This window comes from Geotrypetes seraphini, chromosome 6, assembly GCF_902459505.1.
Source record: "Geotrypetes seraphini chromosome 6, aGeoSer1.1, whole genome shotgun sequence".
In the NCBI taxonomy this organism is placed as follows: domain Eukaryota; kingdom Metazoa; phylum Chordata; class Amphibia; order Gymnophiona; family Dermophiidae; genus Geotrypetes; species Geotrypetes seraphini.
In genome coordinates, this window is record NC_047089.1 from 62004010 (window position 1) to 62026129 (window position 22120).

At 44.6% G+C, this 22120-nt stretch overlaps 1 protein-coding gene across 1 annotated transcript in view; it reads right to left on the minus strand.

Moving 5' to 3' along the window:
- The window catches only part of SETDB2 (SET domain bifurcated histone lysine methyltransferase 2), a 273867-nt gene that overhangs the window by 129269 nt on the left and 122478 nt on the right, over positions 1-22120 (minus strand). Inside the window, exons 16-18 of the mRNA XM_033949980.1 lie at positions 20878-21813; positions 17023-18993; positions 14319-14414 (exon numbers count right to left, since the gene is read on the minus strand). Of these exons, the coding sequence (XP_033805871.1) occupies positions 14319-14414; positions 17023-18993; positions 20878-21813 (3003 nt within the window). The remainder of the gene's footprint in view (positions 1-14318; positions 14415-17022; positions 18994-20877; positions 21814-22120) is intronic.

A 22120-nucleotide genomic window follows, 5' to 3' on the forward strand; every position in this document is an offset into this window, starting at 1 on the left:
AATAACGCAAAAATAAAAACCCAGAGAGCTATTTAGCAGATCGCATTAAGGATGTCCAAATTGTGCCTATGTTCCGTTCATAGAACTCAGGCATATCTGAAGCCCAAACTATGCTCCCTAGGTTGCTCAGCATTATGCAAATGAATCGAAGGACACCCATATTGAAGCCTCACCCAGACTACGCCCATTCCACACCCACGCCTATTCCATTAAGCATGAGTTTTTCCAATGGGTGTCCATGAAATTGTGGACGCGCCTACAAAGTGACATTCACATCCTTTGGATATCCATATGCCAATTATCACTCATTAAGACCCTTAAATGGCTCATTAACCACTTAGTTTGGACGCCTAAGTCTCACTCAGCATTAGGCAGGATTTAGGCGCCCTTTATAGAATCAGGGCCAGAGTGTTATTGGTGGCACATGATAAACTGCTCTCAAAATTGTTGCAAAGGTATTTATGGAATGGGAAAAGAGCAAGACTATGTTTGTCAAGAGCTTATTTACCAAAGGATAAGTGGGGTTTGGAATTGCTATGCAATTTTTTTCTGGCATTTGCAATGCAACACATTAATGATTGGTTTCATGGTAAGCCACATTTTTCATTCAGATCTGTAAAAAACAATCTGGTACACCCTTTCCATTGTAGTTACACGCTACTTGCACCGTCTCGATGTTTGCAGGAGCTGTTGAAAAGCATATTCTATACACTAGCCTCTTCGAGTATTGGTGTGTCAGTCTCTTCAATTATCTTCCACTTTCTCACCCTTTTTACCTGTATAGGGTAGTGCTGCCCGATTCAGGGAAAAATTTTTTGAATTGATTTTTCAATTCATAGAAACATGATGGCAGATAAAGGCCATATGGCCTATCTAGTTTGTTCATCCACAGTAACCATTATCTCTTTCTCTCTCTGAGAGATCCCACTTGCCTATCCCATACCTGCTTGAATTCAGACGCAGTCTCTGTCTCCCAATTGAGTGGGGTTTTTTTTAACAGCCTGGCAGGGTTATTTTTGTAGCCTCTTCACCCACCCCACCCCATTTGCTCTCTCCAACCCCACGCCGGTGCTGTTGTGTAAACAATAAAAGACTTTTCCTCTCTCTATTAGGTCCTAGCTCATACTCGCTAACACCAGCTCTGGCAGGATACACATTTCAAAATCTGACAGACTGTAATCACAAAATAGAAAATAAAATTATTTTTTTCTACCTTTTGTTGTCTGGTCATCTTAATATTCAAATCATGTTGGTCCCAGGCTCTGGTTTCTGTTTCTCTTCTGTTAACTCGCTCACCAGGGTCTCCTGCCCATTTGATGTTTTCTTCTTTCCCTGTGCTTCCATTCATCTTTTTTATGTTGAAACAATTTTTATTTTCAAACAACAGAAATCAAACCAACAAGCACCAACAAGAGAAAATAGCATATAAAAATCAAATACAAAGCATCAGATCCAACAGTCCCCACCCAGACCATCCCCACCCCAAACCCCCCAATCCAGAATCAAGAAATAACTGTAGAGCAGTAGGCTTGTACTTTGATAACCCACTGCCAAAAACTAAGAGTGAACTCCATTCATCTTTTTTTTATTGATAGTGGTAAAGAGAACGCATACCTGAAATCCAGCACAAAAGAGTAAAGTCTCAGTGGAGCTCAACATACATCCAGAGGATTCAGAAAATAAAAACTGGTGGAGCCTTAGAGGAAGCATGATGCTACTATACATACAGTAGATATACACTACTCTACTCTCCACCCACCAAATTTTCTTAGATACAAACACAGTCTGGCATACTAGCTCCCACCCACCAATCCCCCACCTGTCAAGGGCATAGCCAACATCCACACCACGCATTTTACCCCTCCCCTCACCTGTCTCATGCAAGTTCTCCATTTGTTCCCCACCCTTTCCCTTCCCTTCCACTGCCATATCCAACATTTCTGTTTCTTTCCCACTGACTACCTTCTCTCTCCCTGCCATGTGCCCTGGGCCAAACCTATTTTCCTGCACACCTCCATTATCATATGCAACATTTCTTTCTCTCTCCCCATGCACAATCTCTCCCTGCCCTCCACCCTATGTCCAACATTTCTCTCTCTCTTATCCATGCATGTTTCCCTCCCCTCTACCATATGCAAGATTTATCCCTCTCACCCCTTTCTACCTCTTTGTTTACTCCTGGCAGAATTCTGTGCACATTCAAAATTCTGCACAATAATCAAAATTCTACGCACAAAATTAGCAATTTCTGCAAGTTTGTCAAAATGTAAACAATATTTTTGCTAATTATTATCCATATTCCATTTAAAACAGCTAAAATATTTTTTTTCTTCTACCTTTGTTGTCTGAATGTTTTATTTTTCCATCATGTTGGTTCCAGTTTCTTTTTTTCTGCCCTCCTGTCATCTGCTAATTCTCCTTCAAGTGGCTGCTATCCATTTGTCTTTGCTACTCTCTCTGGTCTATTCCCTCACTACACCTGCCTCAGACATATTGATCATTCTTTTTTAGCTCTTTTCTGCCTCTTTCTTACCCTTCTCCTCATTATCACTTTTCAGCTACCTATCAAATTTCCATTTTCTCTTCCATTCCCCATCTCATTCCTTCCTCAGCCTTTCATTCCCTTTCATCTTCAATGTACCTCCATTACCATATTTCTACCCTCTGTTATACCTATCCTCTTATCCATTTTCTTGCCACCCTCTCCTCCCCCACAGGGTTCTACCATTCTCAGAGTCAGTCTAGGCTGCAAATACCCTAGGGAACGGTACAGTTTAGGGGGGTGAAGAACTTAAGTGCACGACAGAAGATTGGGACTTGGGTGTGATTATATGTGATCTTAAGGTGGCCAAACAGGTTGAAAAGGTGACAGCAAAGCCAGAAGGATGCTAGGGTGCATAGGGAGAGTTATGGTCAGTAGGAAAAAGGAAGTATTGATGCTCCTGTATAAAAGTTTGGCGAGACCTCATTTACAATATTGTGTACAATTCTGGAGGCACACCTTGAAAGAGAAATAAAAAGGACGGAGTGAGTCCAGAGAAAGGCTACTAAAATGGTGCGTGGTCTTCATCCTCAGATCTCAATCTGTGTACTTTTGAGGAAAGGTGGGAGAGGGGAAATATAATAGAGACATTCAAATACCTACGTAATCTAAATGTGCATGAGTCGAGTCTCTTTTAGTTGAAAGGAAGCTCTGGAATGAGAGGGCATAGGATGAAGTTAAGAGGTGATAGGCTCAGGATTAATCTATAGAAATACTTTTTAACAAAATGGGTGGTAGATGCATGGAACAGTCTCCCAGAAGAGGTGGTGAAGACAGAGACTGTGCCTGAATTCAAGAAAGCCTGGGATAGGCACATGGGATCTCTTAGAGAGATAATGGTTACTGCAGAAGGGCAGACTGGATGGACCATTTGGCCTTTATCTGCCATCATATTTCTATCTTCTTTCCTCCACCCTTATAGCTATCATCTTCTCCTCATCCTCATAGCCTGACATCTCCCTATATCTTCCCTGTGGCACTCCCCCATGGCTCAGCATTCTCCCACTCTCTTCTATTTCCAAGCATCTCTCCATCACTCCATTCTGCTCCTGGATCCAACATCTCCCGCCTTCTCCCCTTCCACCTCCTGTCTATCTCTCTCTCTCCCTCTCTTCTACCCCAATGTCCAACATCTCTCTCTCTCTCCCTTCCTTGTGCCCTATTGCAAATCTCTCTAAATCCCTCCATGCACCATCTCTCACTTTCTCCCCTCCATTACATGCAATTTCATCATCTCCCCTCACAATGCATGTCAAGTTTCAAGTTTATTAGGTTTTTATATACTGCCTATCAAGGTTATCTAAGCGGTTCTACAATCAGGTACTCAAGTATTTTCCCTATCTGTCCCGGTGGGCTCACAATCTATCTAATATACCTGGGGCTATAGAGGAGTGAGTGACTTTCTCCCTCTCCTCCTTGTGCCACCAAATTGCCTTTCTCTTACCTCTTCTCTCCCCCTGTGCCACCAACTTTCCTTCCTCTCCTCCCCTGAACTCCAAAGTTTGCTTTTTCAGGTTGTGGTATCGGCAGTGACTCTCACATGCTGCCTGCTGCTAACCTGGAATTATCCCCTCTGTTTCGGAGATACTTCCGAGTCAGTGGCAGGCATCATGTGGGAATTGCTGCTGATACCATGACATGGCGAGATTCGAAGCAGTGTGGCGAGATTCTGCATGGGAAAAGGGAATTTCATTCCTCCTTTCCATCTCCCTATGCAATAGTTTCCATTTCTCCCTCCCATCCTCCTGTGCAGCACTTCTCAATTGGCCTCCCCCCCCATGGGACCTCAACTTTTGGGCCTCCTAAAGAAGCAACAGCAGCATTGAACAGGCTGCTTGCACCCTGCCTACCAAGGCATCCCTCTGCTGCATCAGTAGTGATGTCATCAGTGACGTGGCAGAGGTAAGGCCCCAGTGGGTAAGCCAGGAGTAGCCTGTTCACCGCTGCTGCTGTTTTAGGAGATCTAGAGGAGACTCAGCTGAGTTCAATTTTTTTTAAGTAAATAAATCGATAGCACCACTATAGGGCAATGGATATTTTACACCAAGTATGCATTCTTTCACCTTCCAGCACTGGAAGTGCTAGGGGATCTCTTTTGTATTCTGGTGGTTATTGAACATGGGTCATGAGTCTCATAAAACTGAATTTAACTTGGATACAGAGTGAGGATTTGCTAAGGGGAAGAAAAACTCCATTGGAATATCTTACCTGCTGGCTTTCAAACTTGGAAAAAGGTAAAACTGAGGCTTCAGTAGATTATTTGTTATTTTCTTTTACTCTTTAGTTCAGTACTCTGATTTTTCAGCAAAGTCAGTTTAGGCAATAGTGTAGCCTTTAGAGTCTCTTAGAATTTTTATATAAAAAGGGTTTAGTCTAGAATAGATCAATGGTTCCCAACCCTGTCCTGGAGGATCACCAGGCCAATCGGGTTTTCAGGTTAGCACTAATGAATATGCATGGAGCAGATTTGCATGCCTGTCACTTCCATTATTTGCAAATCTCTCTCATGCATATTCATTAGGGCTAGCCTGAAAACCCGATTGGCCTAGTGGTCCTCCAGGACAGGGTTGGGAACCACTGGTCTAGATTAGTATTTTAGGTTGCATTTCCGAACATAAAATCAGATTAGGGCACAGATAGCAGTTGAGGAAACTCCTTGTTTAGTGTTTAACATTAGTTTAAAGTACAGCTAGGAAAAAAAGTAGCCCTACAGAGCATATATTTGCAGGTTTTTTTTAGTTAAAAACTGCTCTTTTCTTTAGTTGCCATTCAAATAGTACCTGATCCTGTAGAACAGGGGTGTCAAAGTCCCTCCTCAAGGGCCGCAATCCAGTCGGGTTTTCAGGATTTCCCCAGTGAATATGCATGACATCTATTTGCATGCACTGCTTTCATTGTATGTTAATAGATCTCATGCATATTCATTGGGGAAATCCTGAAAACCTGACTGGACTGCGGCCCTCGAGGAGGGACTTCGACGCCCCTGCTTTCTTGGATTTCAACTGCTACTGCTAGTGGGGGAGGATGGGATATAGTTGTTTGGTATAGGCAGAGTGTTAATATTTCTGATATTTGTGTAAAGGAGAATAAATCTACTGCAATATTGTGCATAAAAATAGTACCTGATTAAAAGGAAAAATCAAAAGGTCAGGACCAGTGCAGGGTGACTTATCCAGGTGATGCTGACATTTTCACTTTAGAAGCACAGCTAATTAACCCAGACCTCAACTGATCCTTGTCCTGAAGAGGTGTTGAGTGAGGGTCTGCTAAAGGGAAGAAAAACTCTATTGAAATATCTTACTTGCTGACATTCAAATTTAGGAAAAGGTAAAAACTTAGGATTCAGTAGGTTATTTCATTGTCCTCTTTTACTTTTTAGTTCAGTACTCTGCTTTTCAGCAAAGAAAGTTTAGGCAATATGGGGGTTTTATTTTAAAAGTGTTGTCTAGATTAGTATTTTAGGCTGCATTTCAAAGCATAAAATCAGATTAGGGCACAGATAGCAGTTGAGGAAATTGTTTAAATGGCCAATATTCTCAATTGAGAAGGGTAAATAGTGGGGTTCCCCAGGGTTTTGGGCTTGGCCTGTTGCTTTTTAACATATTTATCAATGATCTAGAGATGGGAATAACTAGGACATCCGGGTTTTACTTCTACTGAAAGCAATGGAAGTAAAACCCAGATGTCTTAATCCATCCTCCTTTTTCTGGAGCCATATGGTAACCCTAGGAATAACTAATGAGATAATTAAATTTGCTGTTGAGATAAAATTGTTAAATCGCAAGACGACTGTGAAAAATTGCAAGAGGACCCTGTGATACTGGGAGACTTGGCATCAAAATGTTTATTTGTGTTCTGTTTGTGTGACCAAGGTCAGATTTTTTTTTTCCTTTTCTTCACACATGTAATTAAACTCTGGAATTCATTGCTGGAGAATGTGGTGAAATCAGTTAGCTTAGCATGGTTTAAAAAAAGAGAAGTCCATAGGCCATTATTGAGATGGCTTAGGGAAATCCCCTGCTTAAAAATCTGCTTTGTTACTTGGGATCTAGCTGGGTGGCCACGGTTGGAAACAGGATGCTAGGCTTGATGAACCTTTGGTCTGTCCCAGTATGGCAATTCTTAAGTTCTTATGAGATATTTTTTTAAACCTCCATATGAGCCAGCCATTATATTCAATCACTATGTCTTCAGCAGTTTTTGCATCAGACAAGTAGGAATTATTTTGAGACCTTCAGTTTAGCAGCATAGCAACAGATACCTCTCAGATTTAATCACAAATCCATGCCAGAGATAATCCCTAACTTTGATTATGATTCTCTTGCTGTATACTGGACCTCTTGATTTTAGGACACCTACCGTATATGTGGATCCAATATCAAGCAGGCTTTGAATAATGCACATCTGCTGATAAAAAATATATTACATTGAGAATTACAATGTAAATTTCTTCTGTGGTTATACATGTCACCTTATACAGCATATAGGGAAATGCTTTATACTTTGGATTGTTGTTTTACCCTATAATTGGCAGATGATGAAACAGCATCTTTACGTAACTTGATGTTGAACGAGAGCAATAGTGTCAAGTAAACAGGCATTTGGAGATGCAGATCTCCCATAAGAGCCAAAGAAGATTTTAACCCTTTATTTGGCATTATTGCTCAGAAGCAACGTGTCTTTATGGCTTTTACATGAGATCTGCCACATATGTTTTGGCACAATCCATTTGCACTTAACTTTTGGACCATTGTGGGAGTGCATATATCTCATCTTTGGACACCTAAGCCACTGGTTTTATTTATTTGACTATTCTTCCTCCTAAACTAAACTAAACTAAGCCTTAAGTTTATATACCGCATTATCTCCACGGAAGTGGAGCACGACACGGTTTACAAAGCTTAAAATATAGGAAGAGAGAGGAGAAAGATTTACAAGAGCATTTGGAAAGAGGGGATGTAAACAGGAGAAGAGATGTTATATGTTAGAGAAAAGCCAAGTTTTCAGTTGTTTCCGGAATAGTTGGAGGGAGCCCAGGTTCTGCAGCGGGATAGTGAGATCGTTCCAAAGGCCCATGATTTTGGAGAGGAGGGATCTTCCCAGTTTACCTGCGTGGAGGATGCCGTGTAGAGAGGGGAAGGATAGTTTATGTCTGTGGGCTGATCTGGTGGTAGCAGGCGTCAGGGCGAGGAAGGATAGAGGGATTAGGGGCAGAAGGATGCCGTGAATGATCTTGAAAGCCAGGCAGGAGCATTTGAAATGAATTCTGGAAAGTACTGGGAGCCAGTGAAGATTGGTAAGTAGTGGGGAGACGTGATCAAATTTGCGTTTGGCAAAAATCAGTTTGGCTGCAGTATTCTGGATAAGCTGGAGTCTGCGAAGACTTTTTTTTGTTAGGCATAAATAAATGGCATTACAGTAATCGAGTTTGGATAGGATGATGGATTGTACAAGGACGGTAAAGTGTTTTTGGTGAAAATAGGATCTAACTTTCCTCAGCATGTGGAGGCTGAAAAAAACATGATTTTGCCAAGGAATTCAGGTGATCGTTGAGGGAGAGGGAGGAATCGATAGTGATGCCAAGGACCTTGCTTGAGAACTCAAGGTGAAGAGCAGGGCCTGTGGGTAGAGTGAAAAGGGTGGGCAGATGTACTAATTTTGGGCCGAGCCAGAGTAATTTTGTTTTTGATTCATTTAATTTCATCTGAACAGAGAGGGACCAGGCGTGAAGTCTCATTATGCAAGAAGAGATGTTCTCTTGGAGGTTTGTAAGGTTCTGATCTGTTTTGAGGAGGATAAGGATATCGTCTGCATATGTGTATATTGTTTCAAGGGGGGATAGTTTGAGGAGCTTCAGGGAGGTCATATACAAGTTGAAGAGAATAGGGGATAGGGGAGAACCCTGTGGGACACCACAGGATGGTGTCCAGGAAGCGGATTTGGAGCTGTTTGTGTTGACAATGTAGGAACGAGCGCGAAGAAAGTTTGAGAACCACTTTAGGACAAAGGAGTCTATTCCTATCTCAGAAAGTTGGTAGATTAGTATGTCATGGTGCACGACGTCGAAAGCCGCGGAGAGATCGAACTGTAGAAGAACAGCAAATTTATTTCGGGCGTGTAGTTGTTGCACCTTTGAAATTAAGGAAACTAGGAGGGACTCGGTGCTGAAATTGGTCCTAAATCCGTATTGGTAGTGTTGGAGGATGGAGAATCTAACTAACTAACTAAACCTTAGGTTTGTATACCGCACCATCTCCGCATGCGCAGAGCTCGGCACGGTTTACAGAGGTAGAGAGGAAAGGGAACTACAAAGAAGGGATATAGGAGAGGGACTGAGAAGATAGAGAGGGACAGAGTACCAGAGAACGGGAGGTGATTAGATTTTTGAGAAGAGCCAAGTTTTCAAGTGTTTGCGGAAGGATTGGAAGGAGCTAGAATTTCTGAGCGGGGATGAGAGGTTGTTCCAGAGTTCTGTGGTTCTAAAGAATCTCTCTAGGTAAGAGGAGAACTGAGTAGCGACTATGGTCTCTAGAAGTTTTGTTAAAAGAGGGATGTTAGCTATGGGGCGGTAGTTCGATGGAAAGGAAGGGTCGAGATCAGCTTTTTTCAGAAGAGGGAATAAGGCAATGTGTCCCATTTCTGTGGAGAACAGGCCCGATAGTAAAACTTTATTTATGAGGTTAGTAAGGGAAGAGATGGCCTGCGCAGGGATATTTTCGTAGAGGTAGGATGGGAAAGGATCTAGGATGCACTTACAGGATTTAAGTTTGAGGCAGAGTTTAGAGATCTGGGGCTCGGATACAGGTTCGAAAGTAGTCCATGATCTGTCAGCAGGGATAGGGTCGGAGTCTTTCGGAGGAAGAGAGTTGTAAGAGATGGCTGGGGGGAACGAACTCTTTATGGTAGTGATCTTCTCGTTGAAGAATTTGGCTAGGTCATTTGGAGATGGGAGGGGGAGGGGTCATTTTTAGAAGTTAGGTTTCGCCGGATGTGGAAAAGTGTACTGTTTTGGTTTTTTGACCTGGAGATTTTATCTCCATAGAAATTCTTCCTAGCTTTTTTTAGTACGGCGTTGTAGAATTTGATGTTTTCTCTCCAGTTTTGCCTATCTGAAAGGGATTTCGATTTTTTCCATCTTCGCTCTAGGGCCCGACATTTCCTATTCATAGGTTTTGTGCAGTGCAGTTTTGCTGGGGAAGAAGTGTATTCTATAATTTTGGCTTCTTGCCTCTCCATCTTCTACTTGATCACACAAGCATCTTTTCAATGCCGTGAGTTCCCAGACTATGTACAACCACAGAAGAAATTTAAATTGTAATTCCCAATGTAATATATTTTTTGTCAGCAGACATGCAAAAGAGGTATATATAGAGTGAACATATTATATTCAAGTGCATATATAGTGTGTAAATAATGTAAAAGATATATAAATGTATAACACTACAGCAACAGCTCATGTATGGGAAACCATCATAGAAACACTTTGTATTGTAATATGAAACTCAAGGAGCGTAACATCTTTACAGAAGCTCTTGTAAACCGCTCTGAATTGACTCCCAAGTAATTAGTAGCAGTATAGAAGCTAACAAACTCTTGCTTGAGGAAGCCCTGTTTGGTGTGGGAACTGTTTCGGAACTCACTCTATATGGACGTTGTACATTGCTTAAAATTTACTTACCTTTGATTTTGTCTGGCTTGGTATAATCTGTTGAGAATTTGCAGGGGTTTGTAGGGGGGTAGTTTGAGTGGGGTATACAGTACATTGTTATTATCTTTATGCTATTTGCATTATAATTATATGGAGGGGAGATCAGTTTTATATGGCATTGACTTGCTACTTTGAACTTGGACTCCACTCTGTTTTATTTCTCATATTTCAGTGTGAGGGAGTGGAATAGTAAAATGCACTTTTTCATTGATACTGTAATTACACCACTGTGCAGCAGGGGACACTAGCTTGCAGAGGCTTTGAGTAAACCACCTAGGGCAGGGGTCGGCAACCTGTGGCTCTTTGACCACATGATTGCTTCAATGGGCTAGTGGCAGCGATTCCTACAGCTGCCTGCTGCTGCTAATCTAGAAGCATAGCTGGTGTAAGGGAAGGGCAAACAGGAAACTGCCCAGGGGTCCACTGCCCGGGGGGGGGGGGGAGGGGCCTGTGGATTGGCATGCCTTACCTCATCGTTTGGCACCAGTCTGACATCACCCTTATCTTCCCTACCCGGTTGGGTGGATTGTGGGGTTATCTGCTTGCTGTCCCTGGATAACACCTGTTACAGTAACTGCTTTATCCCAGGACAAGCAGGCAGCATATTCTCACATGTGGGACTCCCTAGATTACTAGAATGGGATGGAGCGAGTGTTGGCCATTAAGAAAATAAATTTTGTAATACTGCTTGGCTGAAGTGATCGTCCTGTCTGGAAAAAGATTCCAGATAGTAGTGAGATGTAAATATATGAACTGAGGACCAAGTAGCAGCTTTACAGATCTCAATGAGTGGAACATAAAGCAACTGAAGCTGCTATAGCTTGGACTTTGTAGGCTGTGACACGACTCCCCAGTTGCAGCCCAGCCTGCGGATAACAGAAGGTGATACAAGCCGCCATGTAGCCATAGTTCTCTTGGATACAGAAGATCCCAACTTATTAGGATTGAAGGAGACGAAAAGTTGAGATGTTCTATGTGGCTTAGTTCTCTGTAATAAGCCAAAGCTCGTTTACAGTCTAATGTATGAAGAGCCGTTTCTCCAGGATAAGAATGAGGCTTAGGAAAGAAGACAGGAAACACAATAGATTGATTGAGATGGAATTCACTTACTCTTTGAGCAGATGTAAGGGAGATGAGAAAAACCACTTTCCAAGTGAGATATTTAAGATGAGCAGAAGACATTGGTTCAAAAGGAGGCTTTATAAGTCTAGACCAGGGGTGTCCAATGTCGGTCCTCGAGGGCCGCAGTCCAGTCGGGTTTTCAGGATTTCCCCAATGAATATACATGAGGTCTATTTGCATGCACTGCTTTCATTGTATGCTAATAGATCTCATGCATATTCATTGGGGAAATCCTGAAAACCCGACTGGATTGCGGCCCTCGAGGACCGACATTGGACACCCCTGGTCTAGACAGAACATTGAGATCCCAAACTATTGGAGGTGGTTTTACATTGAAAAGTCCTTTTATTAATCTGGACACAAAAGATGAGCAGTTAGAGGTTTACCCTCAACCGGGCTGTGAAACGTATTGATAGCACTGAGATGAACTCTAATCAAAGTGGTTTTGAGGCCTGAGTTGGATAGATGTAGAAGATAATCCAATACTTAAGATATAGAGGTAGATTTAACATCATGATGAGGTGGAAAACCGTGTCCATTTCTGCTGGTAACACTGCTGCATAGACAGTTTTCTTGAGGCTTCTAAAATAAGTCTGACAGGGTGAGAAAGATGAAGCTCAGGCAATACCAGCCCGAGAGGTATCAAGCTGTCAGATGCAAAGAATGAAGTTTGGGATGCAGAAGAGATCCATGACTCTGCTTGAGAAAAGATGGAAAAATCTGAAGTGGCATTGATTCCCTGATACTGAGTTGAAGTACATTACATTAGTGACTTCTATTCCGCCGGTACCTTGCAATTCAAGGCAGATTACAAAAGAAGGTAACTGGACATTTCCAGGAAAATTACGGTTTAGGGCGCTGTTTACATAATTGGGTTTATGAAGGGAAGAATACAAGAGTGGAGGAGGCTTTGAGGGGGAATTTATGAGGGGGGGAAGTGTTTTGGTATCTAAATTTTTTGAATAGCAGGGTTTTGATTTCTTTTCGAAATGATTTGAAGTCAATCATTGTAGTCAGCAAATTGGAGATGCGGTGGTCAAGTTTTGCTGCTTGCGTCGCTAGTAGGTTGTCATATATCTTCTTGTGCTGAGTACCTTTGAATGGGGGGTAGGTAAATGGGGTCTGTGTTCTCCTTTGTCTAGTTATATTGTTCCAGTTTAGGCGATTGTTTAGATATGTGGGGGCAGTGCCATTTATTACTTTGAATAATAGACAGTATAGTTTGAATTGAATTCGCGTTTGTATAGGTAGCCAGTGAGAGTCAAGGTATGCAGTGGTGATGTGGTCATATTTGCTTAGTGAATAGAACAGTCTGAGGGCTGTGTTTTGTACAATCTGTAATTGTTTTATCATGTTTGTGGGACATGGTAGGTAGAGGATGTTGTAATAGTCCACTAGATCTAGGACTACGGATTGGACTATGAGCCTATATTGCTCTTTGTCAAAGAATTTTCTTATTTTTCGCAGATTGCGCATGATTAAAAAGGCTTTCTGGGTGGTCTTGTTGATTTGGACCTGCATGGTGCAGCATCTATCTATCATCACTCCTAGGAGTTTGAGAGTGGACTGTATAGGGTATTTGGTGGCGTTTATTTCTAATTCTGTAATGGATGGGGTTTTGTCCTTTTCAAGCAGTAGAAATTTTGTTTTGTCCGAGTTCAGCTTCAATTTGCGGTCAGTCATCCATGTTTCCACTGCTTCTAGTGTTTTTTTTTTTCAGGTTTTCTGTTGAAGTGGGGGTTGGTGAGTCGAAGGGGATGAGAATGGTGATGTCGTCTGCATAGCTGAATGATGTTACGTCTAGGTTATCTAGAGTGGATCCAAGGGAGGCTATAAAGAGTTTGAAGAGCATTGGCGACAGTGGTGACCCTTGTGGTACTCCACAGGGGTTTGACCAGGGGTCTGAGTATAAACTTCTTTTAAATCTAGAGAGCACAGCCAGTCATTGCGATCTAAGAGGGTATATAAAGTTGCCAGGGACAACATACAAAACTTTTCCTTCACTAGAAACTTGTTCAGGCCCCTGAGGTCTAAAATTGGACATAGACCTCCCATCTTCTTTGGAATGAGGAAATACCGGGAGTAAAATCCACAATTTCTCTGAAGAGGTGGAACCTCTTCTATTGCTTTGAGAAGAGGAGATTCTATCTCCCAAAGAAGAAGGGATGTCTGCTAAGGGTTGAAAGAGGACTCTCTTGGAGGATGATCTGGAGGCTTAGTGATGAAGTGAAGAGAGTATCCCTTTTGAATGACTTTTAGAGCCCCGAGATCTGTGGTTATCAATTTCCAATGGTGATAATACAATTGGAGCTGAACTCCGACTGGCTGGGGATGAGGAACAGTGGCTATGCTTTCTAGAAGCTGGTCAAAATAACTGAGCAGGCTTTGGGGGAGCTGCTGATTGAGATTTCTGAAGGTGCTGTTGCTTCTGCTTTTTCTGCTGCGGTCTAAGAGGAGCAGCTGGTTTTGAAGAAAAACACCTTTGATATGAAGAAGGCTTAAAAGATTTAGAAGTTGAGGGCTTAGGCTTGGATTTAACCAAAGCATCATAATGTTTCTCATGGTCAGTGAGCTTTTGTGTAGTGTTTTCAACAGTCACCAAAAAATTATTCTCATCAGGGAATGTTAGCTAATCTTTCCTGAAGATTGATATCAATATCTGAAACTCTTAGCCATGCGAGACGTCTCATAGCTACTGAAGAGGTTCTGGAAGATAATTCAAATGCATCATAAGCAGATCTTGCCATATACCTTCTAGCTAAGGTAAGGTTGCAAAATATATGATGAAATTCTTGCAGATGTTGAGAAGGAATGTATCTTTAAAAAGAATGCAATTTCTGAACTAAATGCTCAAAATAGCAGGAGATATAGAAATTGTAATTTAGTTCTCTGTTCGCCAATATGGAATTTTGGTACAGGTGATGCTCAAATTTATACATAGTGTACCCTTCACGCCCTGGTGGCACAGTACTGATGAAGTACATTTTTTCAAAGTCAACTCCACCACTAATGACTGGTGCTGAAGCTGTGGTTTGTCAAAACCTGGTGAAGAAATTATTTTATACAGGGAGTCCAATTTTCTGGGAGCCACTGTAATGGTGAGGGGCGTTTCCCAATTCTTGTGAATAGTCTCTTTGAGAATACCATGTAATAGTAGTCTGAAAAGTTCTTTAAGAGGCTCATCATAATCTAAAGTCTCTAAGTATTCAGACTTTAGGCAGAATCAGTTTCTAGCTTGACTGATAGCTCTTTTCCCAACTGCCTAATAAACGTATTGAAAGAAAGTCTTTCTATAAGAGATTTTTCCGAGGGAGTGTTATAAGCCTCCGTTGTAGACTCAGACAAGTCATCAGCTGAATCAAACTAAATCAGACTCATAAAAGGACTTTGGTTGAGGGCGTCAAGAAGATCGATGCTTATGTTCAGTCTGGTACCAATCTGATAATGATGTATGATGTGAAGCTTTTTCTTTTTAAAAAATGTGAAGGACAGCAATGTTTTCTTTTCGAAGCACGTGAGGAGGAACAATACTTACTAGACTTCGAGTGTCGAGAGGAGAAGGAGGTACAACGATGTCTCAATGAACTGGATCGATGCCTTAATGGAGAACTGAACCTGCGATGAGATGAATGATGTCTAGACGTGAAGTGTCGATGCTGTTCCAGAGAGGCAGCTATGATACCCTTGGGCCCTATAGCATTATGCTGAGGCTGGGATCAAGGGAGTTGATACTGGGGTAAGCAATTTGAATTCCTCACCCAACTCCGCCTGGAAAAGCACATCAAGATTTTCATGAAAGGAAAGCACTGGTACCTCTGGCTTATCTGCCGGTGCCATGGCTTGCCTCGGAAAGGGTGACCTCAATGAGGATGCACACCTCGATATTGAGGCAAGCCATAAAGGTAGTCATCGCTGCTTGATCGACATCAAGGGACTTGATGTAAGTTAGACCTGCGACGCCAGTATCGATGACGATGTTAATAATCTTAATAAGGTTGTGATATCTTCTCGGTGTCCATGCTTGTCCTGAACAACTTTTCCTATTGAAGTTTCTGGCTCTTGATGGAACGTTTCTGCAGGGTAGAACACCGAGCGCAGGATTCCACCCGGTGTTCAGGGCCAAGGCACTGAAAGCACCAACTGTGAGGGTTGGTGATAGAAATTGGCCTTTTGCACCTGCAGCACTTTTTATGTTCAAATCTATTTTTTATTAAGTGAATAAGAAAGCAACAAATAACAACTACCACACTGAAAAGGGCTAAGCTTCCAAAAATACCCAAATCCGTGCAGTATAAAGTCGTACAAAGCCAACAACCCCCCAACCCCACCCTCCCCCCCCAAAACAGCCCCTACCCCCACCCCCAACAAACAGAAGCCAAAAGACCTAACTTTCAAATACCGAAGGCCCGTGTTCTGGTGGCCCCCAGCTGACCCAAGGAATCACCCATCCCTCCCTCAACAACCCTAAAGAAGAAAACTACTAAAAAGAGGAAAAAGAAAACAAAAAACAAAAAAAAAAATAAAATAAAATAAAAAAAAAAAAAAAAAAAAAAAAAAAAGAAAGGGGGAGCGGTGCCCGAACCCAGGAGATGCCTAGAGCCTCAGCCCAGCTAAACCAGAGGATTCAACAGGAGACTACGCCCTCTAGGAGTTAAGGAGTCCAAATAAACTCCCCAGACAAGCAAAAAATGACGTCGGCGACGAGGGTGGCCAACAGCCTCACGGGCCTCCCACATGGCCAAATTATGCACCATCGCTCTCCAGGACCAAAAAGAGGGAGGCTCCGAGACAGTCCAAGATTTCAAAATGCATTTGCGAGCAAGGAGACACACCTTACGACACCAAAGGCTACCCCCTCTAGGAAGACCGCGAAAGGCCCCAGGAAGATCAAGAACCAGCTGCTCTACAGTACCCACAATAGCACTCACAAATAACCCACGGAAATATCGAGCAATAGCCCTCCAAAAAACCTGTATAGTCCAACAATCCCAAAAAGAGTGAGCGAAAGTATTGGGGGCCCTGCCACATTTCAAGCACAAAGGGGAGTCAATACCTCCCATTTTGTGCAATTGAACTTGAGTAAGATAGGCCCTATAAATCACTCTAACATAACACTCACGATACTCCGCCCCCGTAATCAGATAAGGGACCCCACGCACCGCTCGCAAAACATCCCAAGCACCAAGATCTAGGCCAAGTTCACGACCCCAGCTTCGCCTAAGCTGCGACACCTCCTTAGTATCCATAAGCTCCAACAAGGCCCTATATAATGCCGACACCGAAGTAAAAGCCACTGCCACCCCATCAAAAAATAACCGAAGACGCACCCCCATCGGGAAAGCAAGGCGATCCTGCGGAAGGGAAAGAATATAATGCTTAACCTGCCAATAGGCAAAAATATCTCCCCAACCCCCACCCAATCGATCCCTCAAAGCGGCCAAAGGCTGCAGACCGCCCTCCTCCGTCAACAGATGTTCCAAAAGATGAAAGCCGCGGGCCGCCCAGTCGAGAAAAGCCTGGCTATCCCGGCCGGGCGCAAAGGCCAAATTCCCCCGTAGGGGAAGCTGATTCGACACCCTCGGGTCCCCTCCCAGTCTGCCGACCAAGCTCTCCCACACAGCACGCATAGACTTCAAAGAAACACACGCACGGAACTCCGGGGGAAGATCCGTAGCGGGCAAGTGTAAGAGACTGTTCAAGGTATGAGGAGCATAGAAGGCCCGTTCAAAGTCCAACGGAGTATACTGATGTTCATCCAGGAGCCAGTCCTTCAAATGGCGTAGCAAACAGGCCTCATTGTAAAGGCCAAAATCCGGAAGTCCCAGTCCTCCCTGTCGCCAACCTCCCACCAAATAGGATAAACGAACCTTCGGTTTGCGCGAATTCCAACAAAAACGGGACAGCAAACGATATAAACCGTTGACATCCTTTTTCAACAAACGAAGCGGCAACGTCTGCATCACATACAGCCATCGCGGAAAAATCACCATGCGAACCAAAGAGATGCGGCCCAACAGGGTCAGAGGGAGGCCCTCCCAGGCCTCCAGCTGGACCTTAGTATCCGCCAAAAGCTTGGGAATATTAAGCGAATAAAGCTGAGACGTGGAAACCGAAATGTAGACCCCCAAATATCGAAAGGAGCCCTGGGCCCAGCGTAAAGGAAAAGAGGCGCCCCACCGAGCCTGCAGTGCCTGTGAGGACGGCAAGGCCTCAGATTTAAGCAAATTCAAACGGAAGCCTGCATAATCCCCATACTCTCTCATGGTCTCCAAAAGAGCCTGCAAAGAAGAAGAAGGGTCCGTCAGAAAAGCCAAGAGATCGTCCGCAAAAGCAGCCACCTTAAAGCTCTGATCCCCCAACTGAATCCCCCGAATAGTCGGATTCGAATAGATATCACGAAGGAGGGGGTCCAGCGTCAACACGAACAACAAAGGGGATAGCGGACATCCCTGGCGAGTTCCCGTATGAATCTCAAACAAAGATGAACGACAACCATTTACCCACACAGAAGCCTGTGGAGAAGCATATAATGCCCGTAGCGCTGAAACGAAACGACCCCCGAACCCATATTTATCCAAAGTAGCAAACAAAAAATCCCAACGGACGCGATCAAATGCCTTCTCAGCATCAAAACTAATAAGAAGAGAAGGCGCCGCAACTCTTGAAGCATACTCCAAAGAAATCAAAATTCTGCGCAGGTTCTTAGCCACCGATCGACCCTTAACAAAACCCACCTGAGACTCATGAAGAAGAAGCGGCAACACCCGTGCCAATCGGTTAGCCAATATCCTTGCCAGCAGCTTAACATCAAAGTTAAGTAGCGAAATAGGTCTATACGATTCTGGCAGAGTAGGATCCCTTCCGGGCTTCGGAAGAACAATAATCTGCGCTACATTAAGGTGTTCAGGCATCGCCTCAGCATTGATCATCACATTAAACATGTGAGCCAGTGGCGACCCAATTTCAGATTGCAAGAGTTTGTAGAATTCAGCTCTATACCCATCAACCCCAGGGGCTTTCAAGGTAGGACTTTGTGCTATAGCCAGTTCCACCTCTTCCACCTCAATAGGCGCGTTCAACTGACCCGTCTGCTCCTCCGAAAGACACGGGAGATCAAGCCCCTCCAAATAGAGATCCCCAGAAAGTCCCAAATCCGGAGGTGGAGCATAAAGAGTTGCATAAAAACGGCGCAAGACTTCACATATGTCCGCATCACTAGTGACCCGTCCAGACTCTACCGTATGGAGGTGCAATATCTTCTTACGGCTCTCCCTTTGCGAGATTAAACGAGCCAAAAGTTTCCCTCCCTTATTGCCGTGGACGTACAAGCGGTATTTGTAGTAAGCCAAAGACTTAGTTGCCCGTTGATGCAAAAGTGCATTGACCGCCGCCTGCAAGGAAAGCAGACTCTGTCTGTTTTCCGACGTAGGACGCAAAGCAAAGGTACGCCGAGCTCTCATCATCAGATCCGACAGACGTAACAACTCTCTATCTCTGGTCTTCCGCACCCGGCTGACATAACTAATAATCACTCCCCGCAGGACCGCCTTCGCCACCTCCCAGTACAAAACCGGGTTCTCCTCATGCTGCTTATTATGGTATTGATAATCCTTCCACGCCCCTAGAAGATAGGGCAAAAAGTTAGGGTCCTCCTGTAACCACAGCGGATAAGCCCAATACCCAGGTGGGCGAGGCCCCCCACCCGAATCCCAATCCATCCAAACCCATGCGTGATCTGAAATCGCATAAGGCCCTATTTCCACCTTTCGAACCCTAGCAAAGAGCGATCGAGAAACCAGCAGATAATCGATACGAGATTGCGAAGCATGGGCGCGAGAGAGATGGGTATAGTCTCGCTCCCCCGGATGCAAGAGTCTCCAAACGTCCAAGAGATCTAGAAGATGACACAACTGAGGAAGACCCCTAGCCTCAGTACCCTCTCCACTCCCAGATGAACGAGATCTATCCAAGGAAGCATCCCAGGCAACATTGAAGTCCCCCCCCACCATCATCGGAAGAGAAGCACGCGGCAACAGTAATGCCTTCAAACGGGCGTAAAACGATTTATCATAAGCGTTGGAAGCATAGACACACCCCACCAGCATTTGAACCCCCCCAAGCACCGCCGTACAAAAAGCATAACGACCATCAGCATCTATAGCCACCGGGGTAATCTGAGTAGCCACCGCTTTCCGAAAAAGAATAGCAACTCCCCGTTTCTTCCCAACGGCGGCCGCCGTAATACAGCGCTCCACCCATCCCCGTCTCAATTTAGCGAGTTCTAAGTCAGTAAGGTGTGTCTCCTGCAACATAGCAATATCCGCTCGCTGTCTCTGCAAATTTTGTAAAATTTTTGCCCGCTTAACAGGCGAGTTAATGCCTCCAACATTCCAAGTAAGAATTTTCACCATTTAACTGACATAAAAATGAAACAGATACAGTGCAAAAGTGATGAAAAGGAGTAGGCTGCCAAGATGCTGCCCCAGCCTACAGCATCCAGCAGATAACAAGACAAGACCCCAGGGCCTCCCGGGATCAGGCACCGCAAAAACAAACAAAAAAAAAAACACCACACTAAAACCACCCCACGAAACAAAAATCAAACCCCCCCCACCCCACCCCTCCCCCACTCCTCCCACCCCCCGACTGTTCCCCAATCCCAACTCCAAACCCATCCCAGAAACCCCCCAAGAAAGGCTTTCCCCGAAGGAAAAGCAGATCACATTGGACGCCCACTCCCTCCCCAACCCCTATCACCATAGAAGCCGCAACTGCCCAACACCCAAACCCAGCAGGTAATACCAACAAAGCCCAAAGGAACCCCCCAAGACAAGGGCCAAGAGGCCAACAAGCCCCAGCTCTGCAAGACATCCAACGAAAACAAGCAGGAACTAATCCCAACCCAACTGGAACTCCCAGCTCTCTCCACATACATCCTAGGTGAACCCAGGCCAACCCCCCCCCACCCCACTGCACATCACCCGCACCCAGTGTAACCTGTAACCAAACCCCCCCGAAACACACCAAAGGAGCCCCAGTAGAACCCAAACAGCAAATCGTCCAAAGAGTCTACAAGAAGGCAGCAAACAAGAAAAGTACAAATATGGACGAGAAACTCCGGGTCTCCGATGCTCCGAAGCTCCATATGCCCAGATCCCAACTCGAGGAGCTCCAAAACATCGGTCATAGGCCTGAGACCGGCAGACATCGACCCACAGACTGCTGAGCTCCGAACTGCTGGACTAGTCCAGGCACGGCGCTCTCCACTCCAGTAGAAAACATAAATGGCTCCAGGAACACAGATATATGTAAAAGAGCTCAGAGCACCACCAAGCAACCAAGGTCAATAGCAAGAAGAGAAAAATAAAAAAAAGAAAAAGAAAAACACAACAATGGCAACTGGGCTAGCGGTACTCTGCGGTCAACAAGCAATCAGGTGCGCAGATCCACAGGATAAACAGGTTAGCTCCTCACTCCGGCGGCCCCTCAGATGATGAAATTTCACTGGTAGAGGGACCCGCCGCAGGCTCCTGGGCCAGGAAAGACTGCGCCTCCGCCACAGTGGTAAAATAAGTGGTAGTCCCATTGCTGTGGACCCGAAGTTTCGCCGGGTACAGCAAGGCGAAGCGAATATTGCGTTGTATCAGCTCCGTACAGACTGGGGCAAAGGCTCTACGCTGCTGCGAAACTTTAGCAGAGTAATCCTGAAAACATAAAATTCTCTTGTTGTTATAAGTCAAATTCTGGCCCCCACGCATAGCCTGAAGAATAGCCTGCTTATGTACATAGTTCAACAGTTTAATAATCACCACCCGCGGTCTCGCCATCATGGACCGCTTAAGGCCCAACCTGTGAGCTCTTTCAATGCACAGGGGCCCCAAACCTGGTGGCAGAGTGAGAGAGGAAGTAATCCAGGATTCCATCATGGAACGGAGATCAGACTCTGGCAGCTCCTCAGGCAGGCCAACAAACCTCAGATTGCAGCGTCGCGACCGGTTCTCCAGGTCTTCCAAACGATCCTCCAAAGCTGCAAGAGTTTTAGCATGGTTACGCAGCAGGCCCTCCGCTCCGAGCACGCGGTCATCTAGAGCCTCCACTCTCTGGTGAAAAGAAGACACCTCCTGCCCCATCGTGTCCAGTTTCTCCTGCACACGCTCCAGCTTAACATCAAGGGGGAGCAGCCGCTTTTCTAAAACCAGCTCCATCGCGGCAGTCACCTCAGCAGCCACCTCCGACACCCACGCTGGGCTCCCCGTCACCTCAGGGCTAGCCGGCGCCGCCATTTTACTGTCCCCCGCTTTCTGCTTGTCCCGGTCTTTCCTCGGGGTTTTCGCCGACATCGCAGGCTGTTGAACCCCGCCGGTTGTAGTCGGGTCGCTAGGCACTAGCCTGCACGGCAACGCGGTGGCGGGCGCGGCGAAAAAGTGCCGATTAAAGGGGGCTGAGCGAAGAAGCGGCAGGAGAGAACGCGGTCAGCGTCTGTCCTGCTTCATGGCGTCACGTGATCTCTAAGGAAACACCTGCAGCACTTTTTAAGCCTGTTAATGGCCTGGACATGGATGGAAAGACTGCATGGCTGAGAGAAAAAAAATGAAGTCCTTGCGGCAAAAGCCGCAAGGAAAAAAGAGAAGAAGAAGAAAAAAAAAAAAGACTTTTTTTTTTAAACTAATGAAGAAACTTAAAATAAAAATTAAAACCAAAAGGCAACAAGAAAAAACTGAATAGCATTCAGAAACACGACTTCTTAG